Source organism: Thalassophryne amazonica, chromosome 18 (assembly GCF_902500255.1).
Source record: "Thalassophryne amazonica chromosome 18, fThaAma1.1, whole genome shotgun sequence".
NCBI classification, from domain to species: domain Eukaryota; kingdom Metazoa; phylum Chordata; class Actinopteri; order Batrachoidiformes; family Batrachoididae; genus Thalassophryne; species Thalassophryne amazonica.
Window position 1 is genome coordinate 22,987,764 of NC_047120.1, and position 22,900 is coordinate 23,010,663.

The 22,900-nt window shown below is 40.8% G+C and overlaps 1 protein-coding gene across 2 annotated transcripts in view; it reads left to right on the forward strand.

Annotated features, from left to right (window-relative positions):
- adkb (adenosine kinase b) overlaps positions 1-22,900 on the forward strand; it is a 436,023-nt gene that overhangs the window by 276,734 nt on the left and 136,389 nt on the right. For both annotated transcript variants that reach the window (XM_034193559.1, XM_034193560.1), the window contains exon 7: positions 12,632-12,802. In XM_034193559.1, the coding sequence (XP_034049450.1) occupies positions 12,632-12,802 (171 nt within the window). The remainder of the gene's footprint in view (positions 1-12,631; positions 12,803-22,900) is intronic.

Below are 22,900 nucleotides of genomic sequence, written 5' to 3' on the forward strand. Positions count from 1 at the left end.
CTGCTTCATGCTACAGAATCCAGAGAGCACCAACGGGCCTTGGAGCCTAAATAGGACTTACGTACTTCTTCTTCTTCTATAGTGTGTATGATTTAGTGCCACTTAGTGGTGAGGTTGTAGATTGCATCATGCCATTAATGGTCACAATGCTGTTCACCTTCATGTTTTTCGTGACGGGGATTCATGCTTGCTGGCCTTCTCTTTTGATAAACGGTACTGTATGTATGACTTGTTAGCCTGCACTAGCACCCGTTAGACACTCTACAAGGGCGGAACCACTTGTTCTTCTTTTTTCTTCAGTCTTCCAGTTGCACTGCAAAATGTGAATGACTGAGGTCTATGAATGCGTGATGCCATCAACACTCACAATTTTGTTTCCCTTCACAAAATTGTAGGAAAGAAAATGCAAAAGACGAAGTATGTCTCGTCTGGGCTACTGTGTCATCATGGCGGTACAAAATAATGGCCTGAATACGTGTGGCCTCTCTACGCCCAGCCTATGGTTTTCTGAAATGAAGCAAGCCCAAAAGTGGACAATTTTGCAGTTTCTTTAATGAATGCTTGAGGCTGACTCCAAAAGAGAAATGCTTCTTATAGAAGCCCATGTTAAAATGTCCACCTTTAAAGCATAAATAAACATGTTTACAGCCTGATCTCTATAGCTAGTTTTCCCCTCCATAGTAATTATATTGGGTTGGGGGGTTGTTTTTATCCAAGTAATCATTTTAACATATTTTAAGCCATAAAAGTATGAATAAACAGGGGGAGGATCACTTTGATGGACAGCTAGTGTGTGCTGTGAGATGTTTCCAGAGCGCTTCTAGCATACCCCGCTAACAGTGGCTGCTACCTGTTGTTTACCAACTGTGCCTGTCCTTTGTGAACATTTGATTACAAATATCTATAATAATATGGCTTGCTGTGCTAAGAGGTCTGTGCTCCAGTATTTCCATATCATCAAATTTTTATTTTACTTAATTTCTATAGCACCATTAGCATTGTTACCATGTATCGGTAGCTTGGTGATGACAGCGTCGGTTTTTACTCCATAAAACACTTAAACCAGGGTTAGCATGTTAGCTTTATGTTGTTCAGTAACTCTGAGATGGTGGTGTGTGATTGAGGCTTCATTTGGACTGCCCAGGTCATGGAGGGTCTTGGCCGCACTCCACTTCCTTACCCATTTATAAGTTGGCCAGGACATTGGTGGAGTGAGCACGGTCCACATGGCGACCCCCAGAGCTGCATGATTTGAGCTTCAAAACCGCTCTTCAGCAAACCCACGCGGGTTTGTTCGGAATACACACAGGGTGAGGACCACTCTCACGGAGACATGAAGGACTCATAATGAACTTGAAGGCTCATGGATTCATTCTTACACGCACACTAATGAACAGGTGATTATGAATGCTATATTCCATTTATGCTAACAAACACCCATAAATCCTACATGTTGTAGCTTCAAGCTTTTTCAGATTTTTAAACATATTTGTACATCAGCCCATTCAGCCTGTGCAAACTGTTCAATTACACTCTATAGCTTTGCAAAGTGTGAGAAAATAACTTCAATGATGTTGCAGTGTTAGCAGAAGGTGTTACCTCAGTCAACTGTTGATTATCTGAACTCACCCGATTGAGCTGTTCTGATCCGATTGATTGAGGGACAGAGAGAAAATGTGCAAAACTTTGGCTCCCGAGGACCAGGAATGGGAAAACTGTGCATTATGGGAAGTATAGTATCTAGAAATTCTAAACCTGAGCCACAGTCATGACCTGGTGGTTAAAATACAAGCTGATGCATCACAAAGCATCATTTTGTTGCTTTGGAAGTAGAACTGCAATCGATTAATCAGTTGTTTTTGTCATCAATTGATGTTTTTGATTATTTTTAAATGTTTTTGAATTCTCTGATTTGAGGTTGTTAAATGTGAATTTTTAGGCAGCATGGTGGCTTAGTGGTTAGCACTGTAGCCTCACAACAAGAAGGTCATGGGATTGATTCCCACCAGTGGCCTTTCTGTGTGGAGTTTGCGTGTTCTCCCCGTGTATGCGTGGGTTTCCTCCGGGTGCGCCGGCTTCCTCCCACATCCAAAGACATGCAGGTTAGGTGGATTGGAAACTTTAACTTGTCTGTATAGGTGTGAATGTGTTTGTTTGTCCATGTGTGACCCTGTGACAGACTGGAGTCCTGTCCAGGGTGTACCCCACCTCACACCCTATGGCTGCTGGGATAGGCTCTACCCACCTGTGACCCTTAATTGGAGTAAGCGGATATAGAAAATAGATGGATAAATGTGATTTTTAATGCTCTCTGACAGTAAACTGAATATCTTTGGGTTTTGAAAAGAACAAGACATTTATCTTGCGCTTTGAAAAACAATGATCAATATTTTTCACTATTTTCTGACATTTTATGATTTATCAAACAACTGAGTTAATCCAGAAAATAACCAGTTTAATTGATAATAACTGTAATCAGTAGTTGTGGCACTATGTACGGTGCATCTGGAAAGTATTCACAGCGCTTCACTTTTTCCACATTTGCTTATGTTACAGCGTTATTCCAAAATGGACTATTTTTTTTAACCCTCAAAATTCTATACACAACACCTCATAATGATAACATGAAAAAGTTTTTTGAAATGTTTGCAAATTTATTAAAAATAAAACTCCAAGAAATCACGTGAACATAAGTATTCACACCCTTCTTTCAATACTTTGTTGATGCACATTTGGCAGCAATTACAGCCACAGATGTTCTTGAATATGATGCCACAAGCTTGGTGCACTTATCTTTGGCCAGTTTTGTCCATTCCTCTTTGCAGAACCTCTCAAACTCCATCAGGTTGGATGGGGAGCGTCGGTGCACAGCCATTTTCAGATCTCTCCAGAGATGTTCAATCAGATTCAGGTCTGGGCTTTGGCTGGGCCACTCAAGGACATTCACAGAGTTGTCCTGAAGCCACTCCTTTGATATCCTGGTTGTGTGCTTAGGGTCATTGTCCTGCTTAAAGATGAACCGTCGCTCCAGTCTGAGGTCAAGAGCGCTCTGGAGCAGGTTTTCATCCAGGATGTCTCTGTACATTGCTGCATTCATCTTTCCCTCAAACTCTCAATATTTGGATTTTTAAATTGATCAATTTTAAATAAATACTTTTTTATGACAAAATATTTGAATGCACGGTTGAAAGTTATTAGTTGACATTATAGTTATGGTTGTGATTTGCTGGTAAATTAACCAAAGAACAAACTGATTAATCAGAAAATAATGAATAGACTAAGAAAAAAGTTAATCAGTTAATGGAAGAAATAATTGATACATTAATCACTTCCAAAAATAATAATCAGTTGCACCGTATTTACCGTATTTAAAGTAAGTCTGTTAAAATCAGTTACTTTCTCTAGATCTTTCAAATGGAAAATTATTAATTCACATATTCATGTCCACCCATTTTTGATATTTCTGCTTATTTTCTGTATTTGGTCTTTCCCAGTCTTAGAAATAATGTATGTATTGTTTCCAACATTATAACCAGCCATCACCTTGCAATAAATTCAGCAGGAAATAGTCATTATAGACACTTAAGATTAATCACAAGTTTGCCCACTGTGTATTGTTCTGTGGCATTTTTAGTAAAAATGATTAAATGCTTGCGCTCTGGAAAGTACGTATATTTTTATTTCTCTTTTGTTGACTACACACAGTCACACACACATTCACATGACTGGCTAAAGTTAGCTGAATGGAGTATTTGTTTTTCTTACCTCCAAATGACTTTTATTTAACCTCATCTAAGCAATATGAACCTGCCAAATCTTATTTTTCTTTCTTTTTTTTTTTTTGCTTTGAATCACTTTAGTTAACACTTAATCATTATAAAAATGAATAAACTACACTGGGGAAGGTGGTGAGCGATCTAAGGTCTAGTATGGATGCAGGCTCCACCTCAGTGCTGCTTTTCTTGGATCTTAACACGGCGTTTAATGCTATTGATCATGGCGTCTCATTCTCACTTTCACGGATATGCATCCCGGAAGGTCCCGGTCTCGCTGTGACAAACCGCCATGTGACCATCGCAGCGGCCCATGAATTCAATTTTGCACACAATTTGATGGCATAACATCCTGTACTTGTACTATATGACGTGTGCAAAAATAACTAGCACAAGCCGAGAATGTGTATGTGCAAGCTAAGCACAGTGTTGCTGCTTCAAGAAAAAAAAATCTTGATGTCACGCATGTAGAACATCATTACAGCTGCCACAGAAATGCAAAGGATTACCAAAGTATGTCAAGATTCCCAGTTTAAGACTACCCCTGCTCATTCTCTGCTCATTCTCTATGTAATATGGAGTTGCGTCAGGAAGGGCATCCGGAATAAAACTTGTGCTAAATCAATCTACAGACCTGTATCTGATGTGCTATAGTGATGCCAAGGAAAATTTTTTTTTTTTTTTTTTTTTTAACCAAAGTATGTCAGCATTTGCAATGGACAAAATAAAGAGCACAGCTCAGTGATGAAATATCCCACTTCATCACGGACAACCCTTTCAGCGGTTTTCCAAGGTATGGACAAGGTTTCAGTCCATGACTTGGATGCGTAGTCATGAAAGTGAGGTATGTTTTCTACAATACCACTTTGTCTGAATTTTCTGTGGTTAAATACGGAGTGCCCCAAGGCTCTGTTGGGCCTTTTGTTGTTTTCTCACCTGTTGTGGAGTGGCTGTTCATTGTTATGCTGACAATATACGTCTTTATTTGGCTGCCGATGAAATGTCTCTCACATTGGGAACTTGGACATTTGATAGAATACAGTCAAGTGTAAGTGCATGCATTGGTGCTACTATTTGTCGTATCTGCAAAAGATTCTGCATCTGAATTCTGAGAAAACTGCGATGATGGTCATTGCTGTGATCATTTAATAGTACTAAATACTTGTGATTTATCAGTATGATAAAGCTAAAAATCTTGAGTTTTGATTTCACTTTGTCTATTGATTTGCACATTTCAGGAGATGCTGTTTTCCACTTGCATAATTTTACTGAGATTTGTTGTATGTTTCCCTTGAATAATGTAAAGAAATTAATGTGCTTTACTCTAATCTAGACTTGATTATTGCAGTGTTTTATTTTATAGCCTTCCACATGCTATTACCAGAAGTCTGCAAATGGTCCAAGACACTGCTAGTAGAGTTCTATAGAGTTCAAAGACAATCTGATCATATAACCATGTTGGCTTCCATTCATTGGCTTTTCGTTCAGATGAGATCCCATTTTAAGGTGTTGATATTGGTCCATAAATACTTTAATATCTGATCATATGACCCAAGTTGGCTTCCGTTCATTGGCTTTTGGTACACATGAGATCAGATTTTAAGGTGTTGATGTTATTCCATAAATACTGAAGGTCAAACACCCTCTTATTTGGCAGCTCTTCTCGAGCCATATATAAATCACGTAGACTGTGTTTTCAGCATCGATGCTTAATTGGATCTACAAGGTTAATAGGGTGTCAGTTGTTTGCAGAGCTTTGTCATATCGTGCACCTTGTTAATGGAATAACCTGCCAAACACAATGTGACACACTTCTTTGCTTTAACTTATTTAACTACTGTACTCTCAGTTGCTCTGTGCCACATGTTTTTTTTTTGTTTTTTTTAATATGGTATACATAGATATGTGAAACTTTCTGTGTTGTGTGCGTGCCTCTGTGTTGTGTGACATCCTGTGATTTGGGGCCACATAAATAAATTAAAAATGACTCTGTGTCAGATTTGGGCCACTTGCGTGTGTGGTAGGAGCTGACGTGATGTCTGATAGAGATAATAAAGTGGCAGAGCCATTGTTAAAAAGAAGACATGTAATCCAGGCCTGAATCTGCAACTTGCCTTCTGGCGAAGTGGGATGTCGGAATTTCCCACTTCCAACCCGCTTCCAACCTGAAAGCATTCCAACACACTAACAGTGAATGCAATCACGTTGGCATTAAACGTTTTTTGTTTTGTTTTGTTTTTTTTGCACCGAACTTAATATTCTGAAATGAATTCCACCTTTACTGACACACATCGCCACTTTATTAAGTAAAAGATGAACCCAGTGAGTATCAACTGTTTGGTTTAAGTACTACTATGAATAAAAAGCAGTAACCTAAGCAACCTATTGTTATATTTCATAATTGTCATATTTGTGGAAGTGTCATAAAGCAGCATTATACAGCTGTTGTCTCTGGTTATTTACCAACATTACAGGTGGTGCCTTATGAAAAAATGCAGAATCGTTGAACATGACATTCCAGCTACACAGTCTGGTTTATGTACAATACATAGATCCCCATCTTGATGATCTATAAAGCACAATCTGCATAGTGTAAGTGCATTTTGGAGCATGTACAACTCTACTTTTGTAGTTACATGCCACATAATATGAGCACTAAATAAGTCACAGTATGTAATGGGGTTGCACCAATTCTATGAATTAAACCTCGGAACCCCATAATCCGCTAGGGTGTTTGAGAGGTATGTTATCTTTTTTAATCACCAAAATTTCACCCCATATATCATAGCCGTAAACTCCAAAAAAACATAAATTATCAGACTTTCAGATTTATGTCAGCCCTTGAACTAACCATGTGCAATCCTTCTGTTAAGAAAATTAATCAATGCCCCATCCACACAGAGACAGGTTTAGACGTATCAAAGGTTTTGTATTGTATTGGTGTTTTCTCCACATGGAGCCAGTGTTTTCAGAGCTTAAAAAGGCTACTTTTTGAAAAGGAGTCCCCAACTGGATGAATCTGAAAACCCTGGGTCTGCGTTTTCATATGGACAGCCTATACAGAACTTTACTGAAACAATGATGTCATAGCTCAATCTCTCCTACGCTCAGCCTCTCATAATGATTGACATGTTGTTGTTAACAGTGTAATTTGACATACCTTTTTCATCTTAGTGGATCCTTAATGGGATTTATTTTCATCACTGAAATGCCGGTGAATGTCGGTGTAACCAAATGGAGTGACACTAATAAAATCATTGCAAAAAGGACTTTCAGCTTTTAAAATAAGTTATTTTCTTCTTGTTGGTGGTCGGACAATGTGTCTGCAGCCTCCAGCTCAGGCTGAGAAACACACCCGGAGAAAAGACACACAAGGACTTCTTTAACAACTCTGTTTATTCACAAGCAATTTTCACAATAAAGAATTAAAGTAATATTTCCAGCCATAGTCTTCCAAAACAAGGGCGTCTCATGTGGATGATAGTTTTTGTCAGGCTGTGGTGATGAATCTGGCTGAAAAGACGCAACTTGGCTGGTTAGAAGACCTTGTATTTACTCTGTGTGCTGCTTCGTAAAGTTCTAGCTTCTGCTGCTACATTGATTAGGTCCTTAGACTGGTTATGTCCACGCTCCACATCTTCTCCATTTGTTGTGGAAATGTTACAGTGCCACATAAAGGCCTGGTATATCTACCACAGTGTTGTCAGGCAGTTTTAGTGTTTGTGTGGCTGGAGATATTTCTTGAAATGGTGTCGTGCACATTTTGGAAATGACAAAGAAAAAAATTATACAGTCTGAGCCCAGCCACCGCAAAAGCACAATCACCCCAGAGTTTGTATTTTGACCTCAGAACATCTAAGTGAATTTGACCAGATGCCTGTAATGTCCTACTGCAAGTGTGGAGAGTTGAACTTTTAGACAACTAAGATGGTGCCAGGCAGTGGTGGGCACAGCTAACCAAAGCGTAATCTTAAATAACCGTTAATCCGCTAACTGAAAAGTTAACTTATAAAGCTAAACCAATAAACTCCTAGTATTGACTCCAGTACACTGCCATCTACTAGATGGGAGTGTGAATACCAATTGCCACACATTCACTATGTGCACATTCAGTATGTGCTGAATCACACTTAATAAACAGAATTTTCAGTTTTTAAATTGGCTTTTTTTTTTTACAAATTTAAAAAAATGCCATATTTACAAATACAGATTTATTTGTAAAAACCAACACACGTTACAGTAACTTGTGTTGGTTTTTACATATTTATATAAACTGACCAACCACTGATGACAGGAAGCTCATTTTCCCTTAATGCCTTTTGGCATGTGTCTGTAAACGCTCAAACCTTCAAAATTAGTGCATTACTTTAAAACTAAAACATGTAGCTGATATTTTCACTTTGTAAAAACAACAGAGGTGATGTTCATTTTGATAACTTGTCCAGAATTAGTTTGTTTAAATTTTTAACCATAAGTCAAAACTGTGTTGCTGTGCATGTCTCCTGCGACACATCTGCAAGACTGCATGGCTGTGAAAATAAATTATCTTTTTTTTTCTTCTCTTCCTTTTTGTCTAGGTCTTCTCTGCTGGCAGAGGATTGAGCTCCATCTCTCATAGCTGTCTGTCTGCTACAAAACATGTAACAGAGAGGAACTAAAATGATTTCCAGCTTTACAAATATTGTTAACTATTAAGCTTTATTCACTACGCCCACAGAAAGATGCTGGTGCTCTAAAAGTTTTCGGAACTAAATTTAGCGGAAGTTAATTGGTCTGCTGATGGTTTTCAGAATTAGCTGAAAAGCTAATTAGAAAATCAAAAAAGCTAATCAAAGAAGTTAGCATCAATAATTAGCGGTTAGCGGATTAGCGGAACTGGGCCCACCAGTGATTTGAGGCCATTAATAGCCTTAAAAACATGCATTAAAATCTTAAAATCAATTCTAAAACAAACTGGAAGCCAGTGGCGTGAGTACAGGGGCAATATCCTCACATCTGGAAGTTTTTCTTAAGAGGAGCAGCAGCATTTTGCACAAGTTGGAGTGCAAGAGAAGACTGGTTAGCACCAGCATAAAGTGCATTACAGTAATGAGGTCTAGAGGGGATGAAATCACGAATGACCGTCTGAAGAGCACGTCTACTGAGAAAGGGCCACAAGACTTTCACCACAAGACATAGCTGGAAAAAACTTGCTTTGACAACAAAGTTTATCTGTTGATCAAACCGCAAAGAGCTGTCAAATATCACTCCCAAATTCTTTGCCAGCTGGTTTTAAATAATTAGCCAGAAGACCAAAGTTTGACGGTATAGCATTTAGCATGCCAGAACGTCCAAATACAATGCTCTGTTTTACCATCATTCAGGTAAAGGAAATTTTGGGTTAGGGTTCTGCCACTGCTTTACATCATTAATATCATTAAATAATGAATTCAAAGCATTGATTCCATTATTCTTCATAGGCAAAAAGGTTTGCAGATCATCTGCATAACAATGACAGGACACGTTGTGCTCGGCTATAATTGACCCCAACGGCAACATGTACAATGAAAATAGAATACCGCCGAGAATCGAACCCTTTGGCACTCCACACAAAGTGGAGTAATTGATGAGAACAGGTCACCAGTCATAATGGAAATACTCCTCTCAGCCAAGTATGATTTCAGCCACTTAGATACAGTACCATGAATGCCAACAAGATGTTCTAACCAGGAAACAAGTACTGTGTGAGCCAGTGTCAAAGGCTGCCGTGAAGTCCAGCAGAACCAACACAGCAGGATTCCTTGCATCCACAGACAATGCAGTGATGTCATTATGTACTTTGTGCTGACTCACTGCTGTCATGATCTAAATCCAGATTGGAATTTGTAAAGGATGTGATTGTCTTCTAAAAATGACTGTAATTGCATAAACACAACCTTTTCTAAAACCTTAGAGAGAAATGGCAGATGTGACACAGGTCTAAAATTGGACAAAACTGATGAGTGGAGGTGAAATTTGTTTATGAAGGGTTTGAACCACAGCACTTTTAAAAGCAGCTGGACCAGACCGTGAACTAAGACAAGTGTTGATAAAAGTTAGGAGACCCAACAATTTTTAAAACCTCTTTCAGCACCTTAGCTGGAACAACATCTGAAGGACAAGTTGTAGGTTTTGTGTGTTTTACTACCTCACTAAGGGATGAAAGAGAGATGGGCTCAAACTGCTCGAGCACAGTAGAATGTGCACAGGTAGCACACAGTTCAGTATTACATTTATGATCAGCATTCTGTCTGACTGATGACTCTTTATCAATGAAATACTGAAGAAACTGCTCACAGGTCGTGGCTGTAGCATCTATCGAACCAGAGGTACATGGGCTTTACAGCTGACTTTACAACAGACTTGAAATAAATTCAGCTTGATTCCCCCCCCCCCCCCCCAATGATTTGCACCATTATTTACAACTGTGTTATACTACACAAAAGACATTTTTAAGTGCTCTCTATTTCTAGCCATGACTGTTGTGTTTCCACAGAAGTACAGGACTTGCAGGTACAGTGAAAAACAAGACTGTGAATAATAAAACTGCTACAGGAGCCAAGAACGGACAGTAACTGCTAGAGGTTCACAGTCTTAATAATGGGTATGTTTTTGGGTGTAAATCAGTCAGGTTGATATCTGCCAGTACTTTATAAGAGCCAGGTGCATTTGCTGATTCAATGGCAGTCTCAGCAGAGAGGGAGATGTAAGAGGTTGTCTGGCGAGGGAATGGATCTAGCAGAGGTGAAGTGGTGCAGTGGTGAAGTGCATTCTGCCTTTGACTTTAGACTGGAATTTTGTTGGCAATTGCTTTCTACAGTGCTGCCTCACATTAACAATGCACTAGCCAAGCGCGGCGCTGGTGCATTGTTAATGTGAGGCAGCACTGCGCCCAACCACACCTCCTTTTAAAACCAATATGTGGGCACAGACGAGGGAAGTACGTTTTGCATCTTCAACAGCGTGGGCGCCGGGTGTGAAACTAACAACGGTGTCTGTCGGAAAGTAGCAGTGACACTTCAGATGTTCTCATCTTTCATCACAGAGACTCACTGATCAAACTAAGAACAGCAGCTACTCGCACCTGAACTCACATGACCTCCAGTGGCCAGTGACTTCACGACTTTCTGTACATCACTGAGACATCAGTGACTCCACAGAGGATAAATATTTGAGTCTCTTGCTACTCGAGCCCAGAAATAATGACGAGAGAAACGTCTGCAAGGAGCAAAACGAGTTCAGTTGACCTAGTTGAATACCAAGACCTGGGCGACTGAGAAGCTCCACAGAGAGAAGTGACACTTGTGCTGGGTGTAAAATAGGCCTCAGTGTTTTAAACATTTGCTTATTTTGGGGGGGGCAGACAGTGGGAATCGGCCCAGTGTTGGAAGTAGAATGTAAATGCCATCATGGCCTAAACCACTCTACCTCACATTTTCGATTGGTACCACTGCGCCTGAACAATATTGTAGGAAAAAAAAACCCACTGAACATAATTAATTCCTAACTCGGTTAATGTGTTGCTGTTGCGACTCCCACAGCAGTGCTTTGAAATCGTTGCCATTTAACGTGATGGTCCTGGCAGCGTCGTCTGCAGTAAATTACACTGAGCTGCTGAGGGATTAGACGAACTGTGGCACAGCTTTTTAAAGTTCACCTCCCCTCGGGTTATTTGATCAAGCCTTTGATCAACGTTAACGTTATGGTAACTATGACAGTTTATTTTCAACACCACCACCCCCCGAAAAAAAAGACCATTTGTGTCAGAAAACAATCTCCTTCCTCTGACACGCTGGCACACGGAAAAAGAAAAATGTCAGGGTCATTGATGGGCCATTAACCCAGAGTGAGTTCCTTTTGTGTTCCCATTGAAAACAACTTTTAGCTGACAATAGATGGTAGCGTGACACGGCAAGTACAGGCGCTGACCCCAGCCTTCACTTCCAGACATTTTCAAAAACTGAAAGTGACTGACACCGTTATTGTCTGTTAAAGACTTGACTTCTTAGTGTGGATGCATTGTACATGACGCCTGGTACATTTGATTGACGACACAGTCGGCGTTACGGAGCGTGTTCTTTTTCACTTGCTTCCATCGCTGCAAAATGTCAAACATGCCTTAATTAGAATTCTGTTGTTTCCCCACAATGGAAGCTTTTCAACCAGATTAAACGTATCGCTGTGCAGAGACCTTCCTTTACCTCCTCGCCATTGTGGCGCAGCGGTTTTACCGAGCAACCTGTTGCTGAAAAACAAGGTTAAGAAGATCAGTATCAAAGCCGAAGTGTTTTTGTGGGGACTGCAGGAGAGTGTCGCGTCAGGTTTCCACCTGAAACACAAAGGTGTTTTCTTACCTGATTTGTATTCATTCACACAATGAGTGGACCTGCCTCTCTTGTTTCCAAGTAAGGAGAGTCCAGACGAGACTTTTGTTTGGCCTATCATCGGATACGTGCGCGCTGCTTCCTCTAGTGCAAGCCTTGGAGTCCGGCCACGGGCTTTGTCCTGGATGTATTTGTTCCTGGCTTTTTCCTCTTCTTTGTTGCTCTCAGTTTGTTGTAAGAAACCATTTGGGAACACTCCCGGCGCTGCTTTTGCTCCTCTGTTGTTTTAACACCACCACATCTCGCTGCATTAAAATTCCAATGTCAAAAACCACAAATTAGTTCTTTGAAATGTTTTAGTCCATAGGAGCCTGGAGTCCAGTCCAGACTCTGCTGCCAAACTACACTTAATCCAGAGCCACGGTGCAGAGGGAAGTGATATTTGTTATGTTTGGCTCGAGATGATCATACTACCGAAAACATGCCATTAGTCAACATTATTGTCTTGTTTTTCAGGGTTTTTTCCTCACTGTGTCCCCGGAGTCGATCCTGAAAGTGGCGAAGCATGCTTCAGAAAACAACAAAATCTTCTGCATGAACCTGTCGGCTCCATTCATCAGCCAATTCTTTAAGGAGCCCTTGATGAAGGTCATGCCTTACGTTGACATCCTGTTTGGCAATGAGACGGTAAGTGAAGTAAGACTTGTTTTCAGTTCTGGAGCCTCGACTAATACTGCAGTGAGGCAACAGTGCTAACCAATAAGCCACCGTGCCACCCGTCAATGAGTTCAGTGTTTGTTTATTTATATAATTATGTATTTATTTATTTTACGAGCTGATATGGCTGTCGTTGTATAGCACCTTCGTGAATCTGGACCGTTTTGTATTTTTGGGAGCGAGCGGCGAGCGGGTTGACAGCACTTGCCATCCAAAGGGACATATTTTCAACTGCTGCCTGCTGCAATAACAGCAAAACAGATGGCATTTTATATTTGACAGGAAGAAAAGACAAATGGTTACATGGTTTTAGGCAAATTAATTAAATTTGCAATTTATTTTCTTCTTCTGCTGTTTAATGGGTGATGATAATTTGCCTTCCTTCCTTTAATTTCTCCAAAAATCTGAACTATCCATAAAGTGTTTTCACACTGCCAGGACACCAGACCAGAATTCATTTTGAACCCAGACGGAGACCACCCATTTCGGTTGGTCCAAATTTTTGTCCTTTGATCCAGAACGTGGTACAAGGCAGCTTTCATGCCTACTTTGGCAGAATACGTGTAATTAGTTGTGCTTTGGTGGTTTGACGGAACCATACTCAAGGTAATTTCACACTTTAAGTATCTTGGTAGCTACATGGCAAGTGATGTTTCCCTTGATTGTGAGGTAAACAACAGGATCAACTCTGCCGCAGCAGCTTTCGGCAAGCTACGCAAGCGTGTCTTCGACAACCACGATCTTGAGCTGGAGACCAAAATACGAGTCTATCAAGCCATCATTTTACCAACACTTTTGTATGGCTCTGAAACATAGACTACCTATCGTTATCAAGTGAAACAACTTGAGAAATTCCACCAAAGATATCCTCGGACAATCATGAATGTGAAATGGTATGGTCGTGTCACCAATGGTGTAGTTCTTGACCGAGCTTGCCTGACAAGTATTGAGGCTATGTTACACCAAAACATACTGAGATGGTACGGACATGTGGTGAGAATGGGTGCGCAACGTCTTCCAAAACAACTTCTCTTCAGTCAACTTTCTACTGGATCACGTTGTGTTGGCGCTCCTAAGAAGAGGTACAAGGATGTCCTTTAAAGAAGTTTTAAAGACTGTGAGATTGCTGACTGGGCTACAGCCCCAGCAGATAGATTGGTTTGGAAGAGAACAGTTTGTGATGCCATCAGGACCTTTGAGACCAATAGACGGAAAGTTGAAGAGGAAAGACGCGCAACACGGAAAGCTGCTGAAGCTCTGAAACAGTTGGCAACCTCCTAGTTAGCTGCCTGGATGAATTTCTTCTGGACCGCCATGGTCGTGTCGAGTGGAAGTGATGATGATGGTGGTGGTTGCCGTCCAGGATGCAGAGTGCTGTGTGGTGGATGGGGATGTGCTTTGCTCCCAAACTGTCCCCCAGATGTAGTTTTAACTATAGATTTATTAATTTAATGAATTGCATACAGTAAAGGTGTTTAGATGAGTGAGTGGGTGGTGAGTGAGTGAGTCCATTCCACCCAGTTTGTAGATGAATCCTCAATAACAATGAATTCTGTCATCTTGTAAAAAAAAAAAAAAAAAAATGTATAATGAGGGTAAAGCGATTAGTTTATGGTGAAGTTTGATGCACAGATAAATCCCAAAAACATTATTTTGCTTTGTTGTTAAGCTAGCAAGATAGCAAAATGATGCCCGGTGGGGAACGACTAGTCAAAATATAGAACAATACAAAATTAAAGAATAGATAGAACGCATGGCAGGGGATCATGCCAACACTTTTTTTCCTATAAATTCCTGATGATCAACTCCAAACATGACTTAGAACATTCTGAAACACCCGCGTTTCGAACATTGTTCTAAGTTGACGTGAAGAGGAACACATCACAATACGAACTGAAATACAAAACACCAAAGTAAAAGTGGAGTGAAAGAATAAATATAGATAAATAGAACCTGTGGTTGGGCCAAAATATTTTGTCAGTACTGCAAATTAGCAATGGCTAGGTGAAAGTACTGCTTTGAAACATTTATAATCCTTTGAAGCACTTGTTCTGAACATTGCTTCAAAGTCCACATGAAAAGAAAGGAATATGCATCCATGTAAAATTACAATGTTCATACCTGAAGACAACACTCAGCACAGGGTTAGAACTTCTTTTTTAACTGCCTTATTGCCACCAAACTCAGTATATGCATTACACACATGCGTTACTCCGAGAAGCCTGTTGATTTGGGGGTCAAAAAGTCAAAGGTCAAGGTCAGTGGAGCGTACTTTGTAAAAACAAAACAAAAAAAAAACAAAAAAACTTGTGAGCAGAATGTTTTTTTTTTAAATGCCCAATTTTCACCAAACCTGATGAAACCAGGTATATTGACCCCAAGGAGCCTATTGTCTCTGGGGTCAAAAGATCAAGGGTCAAGGTCACTGGAGCGTAGTTTGTGAAAATCTTGTACGAACAATAACTTCTTTTCTAATTGCCCAATTCTCACCAAACTTGGTGTGTGTGTGTGTGCCTTTGGCGTGGTCACCCTAAAATGCTTATTGAATTTTGGAGTCAAATGTCAAACCCACTGGACTGTACTTTGATAAAAGCCTTCTGCACAAAAGTGTCACTTGTCAGTTGTACACATGTCAGCATTTGTCCAGGGCGCCGTGGGTTCGTACACACTATGTGCTTGCTTTTTAAAGCGTGGAGGGTTTGTGTGTTGTATTATTGATTGTGCTGTATGTTGACTGTTTTTTTATCTCTTGATGGGGATAACTGTTGGGGGCTTTGATTTTCCATGCTGAGTGCTTTCTCTCCTCCCATTTCTGCTGCTTTGTGTTTTTTAATACGCGCACTTTGTAAGTGTTGCTGCTGTAACAAATCTTGTGTGTGGGGATGAGTAAAGCACTTTCTTATCTTAAATACTCTGTGATTGTAGCGATAAGCTGCTGTGAGTATCACCACAGTAGATGGTGTTGAGTTTTATGTTGGAAAATTATGAATGAAATGGTGACTGATGACAGAGTGGAGGTTTGATAGTTCTGCTGTCAGTCAGTCTGGAGGTGTTTTTGTCTGTATGTTCTCTGAAGATGCTGGAAAGAATTTCTGCTGCACATTTCCCAGCTGATGCAGACACCACTGATGCCACACATCCTCACACACACACACACACACACACACACACACACACACACACACACACACACACACACACACACACACACACACACACACACACACACACACACACACACACACACACACACACACACACACACACACACACACACACACACACACACACTGATCTATCTAGGAGGTGCTCAACTGCACAATGCCTGTGTTACAATCATATGGCAACAGAAAGTGGTAGCAACATAAACCACCAAAAACCTGGTCTAAAGTCAAGTGCAGAGTTTTTCTGCTAGTTGTGTTGTGCAACCTTCAATAACAAATGGTCATGATACATGTACACAGAGCTGCACATTTGCATGTCATACTACCACAAAACTGAACTGAGATTGACAGTAGAATATAATAAAAACTAATTGACAAGCACAAAACATTAATATCAGAATCAAAACCGGCTTTATTGCCAAGTTATGAATGAATGAATGCCTTTCGGCTCATGTGTCTGTTAAAGCTCAAACCTTCCGAATTAGTGCATTACTTTAAAAGATGTGTGGTATTTTCATTGTGTAAAAATAACAGAATTACCGTTAATGTCGATAAACTGTCTGGAATTAGTTGTTTATAAGTGTGAAATAATGTCTCGTGCCCACTGTCTGTGCTGTAGTATGTGGAAAGTAAATGAAAATTTTTTTCGGGGGGAGGCAGCAGTGGGCAGCGTGCAGCGTACATAAAGACAGAAGCGCTGGTTCGTTGTTCATTTGGGGTTTGTGATCGCTTTTGATTTTACCCAGAAGCTTCGGGGGTGCTTAAACTCGAAACTGGCTTATCAGTAGCTGACGGTGTATGGAGTCAGTACTAAAACTTAGCGGTTAGCTGTAACTTCCTCTAAATTTTTTGGCGTTTTTTCAGTTTTGCGTTATAAAAGCTAACTTTTCAGTTAGCAGATTAGCAGTTTGCTCACATTTTGTGCCTCGTAGAATTACTTGAATTGGCTTGTTAGCTTCTGCTGGTTAACACAATGATGTCCGTTATAAATATGCAAATATGTAAATAATTATATTTATAGTTAATTATATTACACATTTACCTTATGTATGGGCATCTGATCAGTGACCAAAAAACAGTTGGCTTACGTTTTGTGCCTCGTAGAATTACATGAATTAGCTTGTTAGCTTCTGCTGGTTAATGCAGTGCTGTCTGTTACACATACATAAATAATGTACTGGGTTTTCAAATGTTAAATTATATTACACATTTACCTTAGGTATGACAGTCTGTACAGGGGACAAAAGAAGCAGTTTGCTCACATTTTGTGCCTGGTGCAGTAACATTAATTAGCTTGTTAACTTTTTCTGGCTAACACAGTGTTTACATTATGCTGTAAATAAATAATGCACTGATTAAATTCATTTTGGTTCATGTTGCATGAAGTGTAAGCACCACATTTAAAAAATGAATGCATCTTATACTCCGGTGTGAGTTATTGTCTGCAAAACACGGTAAATAGCGATGCATGATATGTTTCTGCACTTGTCTTAAAAGGAACGAAAGATGACGATCTGATTCCTTCATTTCACATTATGTTCTAAAAATGGGTGAAGTGAAACAAAGAGATGTTGTACATCCACCTTAAGGTTTTTGCACAATTATTTGTAGAAAATCCTGAATTCATTGAGTCGGTGTGATTATCGTGCACACCTGTTCCACTATTTTGGTCCATTGAGCTGTTCTTAGAATAGAACAGATGGGAGTAATTTCCACAATTCTGCTTTACTTTTTTAATAATATTTTACCGTGTATGCATGTTGTATATATTTATGGTGACTAGGACTTTGTTTACAGTTAGAGGGAACAACTGCATGCACATTTTGTCCTGCGTTTTGAATTCCGGTGAGATCAGCTCTCTGTGCGTCTTCTGATTTCAACACTATTATCGGGTCTTGTTTAAAGAAAAATGAAGCTGCTTGTCTACCATCTCCTCACAATCCGTTTAATGCTCCACTTAGCAGTGATCCATTAAGAGATGAGTCAGAATTAGCAGAGTAATCATTTATCTCGATCGCTTGGCCATTTCATGCCAGTTGATCTATTGATTTTTATTTTTATTTCTCGACTATGTCGAAAGCAAGAAGCCGGTTGGGGTCACGCTGTGGTCACAGACCGCAGTGCTGCCGGGAAGTATCCTCTAACAGTTCAGACTGCGCCTTTGAGAAGGGAGGCGGTACAGCGGGATCAGTGCTGCTAAAGCTACTAAACAGAGCCTTGTTTTCAGGTTGGAGATGAGGTCTACAGACCAGGACAGGACGGGAAGAAACCGCTCAGCATTGGAGGATTTATTGCAGCTGCTGACTTCAGCTTTTTCTTCTTTTATTTCCTCTCCCACCATAAGCTCCACAAGACCTCGCTTTTACATATGCGCCCTCTCTCACTCTCTAATTGCTGTGAGGAACGATTCTGTCTCTTAAACCCACAGTGTACCTTTTTGCAAGCGTTATGTATTTTCAGGTGGGTGGTACTGTAGCCGTTTGCTTAAGAAGCTGGCTGACACCTTCAGTCGCTGCATTTAAAGGCGAGGGATAATTGCCACGTGTTTGTTGAAGGAGATTATCTTTCGGAGGCCGTGTCAGGACTCGCTCCCCCTCTGAAACGGAACCTGGTTCTGACGGCCACAATAAGAGATTCAGTGGGAAACAGAGTGGATATTCACCGCTCAGTCGCCTCAAGCAGTGAGGTCTTCCGAGGTCTATAAAGGACTAATGCCTGTCCAGAGTGTTTTGACTCCTTTTGGCCTGGGAGGGGGTTTGCAGGGAATAACTACTCGTACAGTCCAGCACCAGACCTCCCATTGTGTGCAAGCCAGACAAGGTTGGCAGTCATGCAGCGGTGCATGGTGAGTGACAGGAAACAGGCCCGCCTCACCCTCACTTACCCCCTTCCAGCTCCATTGGCCATGCTCTCACCCTGACTGCCCCCCCCCCCCCCCCAAACTGATGGATCAACTTCAGCCTGCTGCTCTTTTATAACAAGTCAGTGACAGTCAGGATCATGCTGTCTGACTCTTATAGCCTTGCAGAAAGTGCCACGAGAGGAGGCTAATGTGTCCGCCATCTTGACCGGGTAACAGTGCGGAACGCTAGGGAGAAATATAATGTACGAACCAAAGGTTTCAATGAGCTAGTCCTCTTTTGGCACAAGATTAAAACCTCTCTTTTCTTGACTACCAACAGCCACAATTTAAAGCAACACTACATAAGATTTGCTCTTGGGTTTCCCTACAGGTGTAAAGTAAAATTCATGTTTTGAACTCTCCCGTAAATACGCGTCACAGTGTTAACCTTCCCGGAGGTACATCTGTGTTCATTGGCAATCAACCAGACAGGTCAGAATCCATTATTATTACTATCAGCAAACACACAATAATGTGCCACCACAAACTGTTCACCAGCTAATCCACTATCAGAAAGTCCTTCTCTGGATTATGAGTGTAAGGTAGTGAGTCAACATCTTTACTAGCATAGGCTAACATCAAGCATACACAACCACACAAGACATAGGAAGTAAGCTAATCAGTTATGACGACAATAACGCCTAAATAGATTCTTGTCATTTGATTGGTGGATGTCATGTGGTATTATTTTTCTCCCATTCTATAGAGAAACATTCCTTTTTTATATACCAGTCTAGTAGCTACAAGGTTAGCTCAGTGTTTGTAGGGGGGATTCCATTACAGATTTGCACAAAATTCAAGCAATAATTTCAGAATTTTGACAAAACACAATTGCAAAATTACATCTTGCGATGTTAGACGACATTGATATTGTCCTCTGGTGATAACTGTTGTTTCAGTAGTTGTGGTGATGGTGTGCAAGTCCTGCTAAATATTGGTGTGCCATCTTTTTTTTTTTTTTTTTTATTTAATCCATTGTTGCCGTAGGCATCTATTATAAGGCTGACCAAGTCATGTGACCTATAATTGTGGAAAAATGCTTTCTTTTAGCTCTCGCCAACACATAAACACCAGCCCAAAATTAACTCTTGTCCGGTCTCTTGCTCATCCACTTCCTCTGACAACATTCTCTTTGGTCTCTCCGCTTTTTTTAATTGTTTAATTGCTTTGTTGAATGAATCCAAACCAAGAACACAATTTCTTCTTGTTTTACGACAGCTGTGTTGATGTACTGAGAACTCAGAGCAAGCGTCTGCTTATCTGGTTGTTGGTGTGTGACGCGTTGTTGTAAAGCAAAACAGTTATATCAGGTTCTCCGGGCACGCCTTCACGAAGAACGACACACCATTACCAGTCAGCGTACCATCAAAGGGATCTTGAAGCTGGTACTTTATGGTAAAAATGCTGTGAATCAGTTGTTAATACTGAGATCTTGGATCTCAATTTTATTGAGTTTTCTGTGGCTGTTCTCGTTGGTGAGGTTGAAACGGGGTTGTGCTCGGGATGGAATCCGCGCCTGTGTCATTCTGCTGTAACTCGATCCTGCTGGTACTTGTTTGAAACCTGGCATAGGCAGGGCCCTGCCGGCCTATCGGCAGGCTCGTGCTTATATAACAGCCTCCCATCCATCCTGTAATTATTACCTTTTTGGGGCATAATGCAGTGTCTGGTCCTCCACAGTTGGGGACGAGGCGAGCAATGCACTTTCTGTGTTGCCAGTGCCTCTGAGATGATGGTGGCGGAGGAGTTTGCGAGGCACAGAGACATCAAATGCTACTTCACTTAATTGGCAAACGTGTTGTGTGATAACCTGGGAACAGCACCAGCCTAATTGAGTCCTCCTGTGCTGTCCTCGTCTGAGTACCTGACACAGAACCTAGGGCATTACATTTCCCTCTGTTTAATGGCTGCAGTTAATTAGGCCCGAACGAGGGAATCATTACCACTGGAAAAACCACATGTCAGCGGGTTTGCCGATAAAATTAGCCACAATTTGCTTTTACCGTTTGACCATAAGGGATAAACCGCACAGTTGGGGGGAAAGGATTGGGTCGTGACTGTCGGATTTGTATTATGGAATATGAGACGTATCACAGAGGAATGGAACGGTTAATGAAAATTCAATTAATCATCCGGGATGATGTTTTTCAAAACCGAGATTCACACCTGTATCAAGTTGGATCAATTCTTTTTGAATAAAATGGTTTAAAAATGTGAAACAGCAACACAGACAAGATGATTAGATTTGTTTTTTTCTTTTTTTCTTTTGCTTGACAGCAGTCCCCAAAAATGTCCCATCTCCTCTCCTATTAACATCATGTCCCACCCCCGCGCGCCTTCTATTGCTTCCCAAAGTGACGCACTCAGAGGGAGCTTATTTATGTGGGACCCAGGCCCATTTTCCAACGCACAGACAGCCGTTGTAATTGAATACTCAGTAGGTGAACCATTTAACAAAAGTGGAAATGGTGCGCTGCTACGTGCTAATGTGCTTCTTTTGAGGGGAAGAGGAGCCATCATCATTTCATCTTTCAAGCTGTTTTCAAAGAACATTTAGCCTTCCGTCTCCGTAGGCCATGAGAGCAAAATGACACGTATTTCTCCCGTGTCTCTACGTTTGCCAATGTTTCTCGCCTAATATTTTGAATGGTATTTTGCCCCCCAACTTCCACTGTATCACTCAGCAGCTCTCCGTGATTTAGGCGGAGGGATACAAACAGCTCTACAGAAGGTTATTGTCATGAAAAGCCCCTCGGGCATTTTGGCTCTCAGCCTTGGTTTTCTCCATCTGCATGTCGTGCGTGTGAGGCGGCGTGGGCTCTAATGATTTTTCCAGGACAGGCTGAAGTGGGTGTGTAAAGTTTATATATATATATATATATATATATATATATATATATATATATATATATATATATATATATATATATATATATATATATATATATATACTGTATGTGTCCATGTGTCTGACTACGTGGAGGCAGAAAAGCAGATATACACAAGTGAGGTGGCGTCATTTCTTCTCATCTCCTCAGATTCGTCATATGGCTTTGTTTGTTTTGATGGACTGCTTGGAAGCGTTATCTGTGTGGTGAAGCCCGTGGCTGTTTATCGCCTAGGTGACGTCTGTGGGACTGTGGAAGTACTCACTCTGTGCTGTCAGTATGTGTTGTGACTGCGAGTTCACTAAGGACGCCTTAGGGTATTAAGGGTGTTCTCACCATCAGTGGACTAAAGATGTGCTTCTCTACAGCAGCTTGAGGAGAACATTTCATCTTAGCGCCTTAAGAAAAAAAAGGCTAGATTAAGGTTTGGCGGTCAGACAGTTCTGTCCTCTGTCACTGATGGCTTACTGGCATCATAATAGACCCACCATCAGGATGCCACACTGCCCACCGTGCACCACACACAACAGCTCAAATGGGTTGTGGATGCGCCATTGCATATCGGTGTTCATGAAATGAGAATGGGTTGGGCTAAGGTGCGGAGTCAGAGTGAGCTCCATCCAAGTGCGCCGCCCACCTCAGAGTGGCTTGGGGCAGGCTCAGCACCAGTGCACAGCTCGGAGTCCAGTTTATATACCAAGCACTGAAAAGGTAATTCCAGATATCAAAAAGAATTCACCTGCCTGGAGTTACATGGAGGCATGTCATGACTGTGCTGGACAGTTGCGAGCTGAGCGCTTGCTAGATCAAAGCGGGATGTCCAAGCTTTTGGTCTTACTATGTGTCGCAAGAAAATGTGACTACTCTGAATGCAACAGATGAGACCTCCTTGGGAACGTCGGCAATTACAGAAAATTAGTAATAGCGAATTAATAAATACATTGTAAGTTATTATTGAATTCATACGCAGATGTTTTTAAAAGTTTAAAATAAAGTATGTACAATGTAAAAGTCCCCCGCTCCTGCTTAATCATCTATTGTAATGTTTTATTACAGACATCGTAATACGCCAGTTAAGTAGATACTGTCATCCCTAAACCAGTTCTGCGAATAA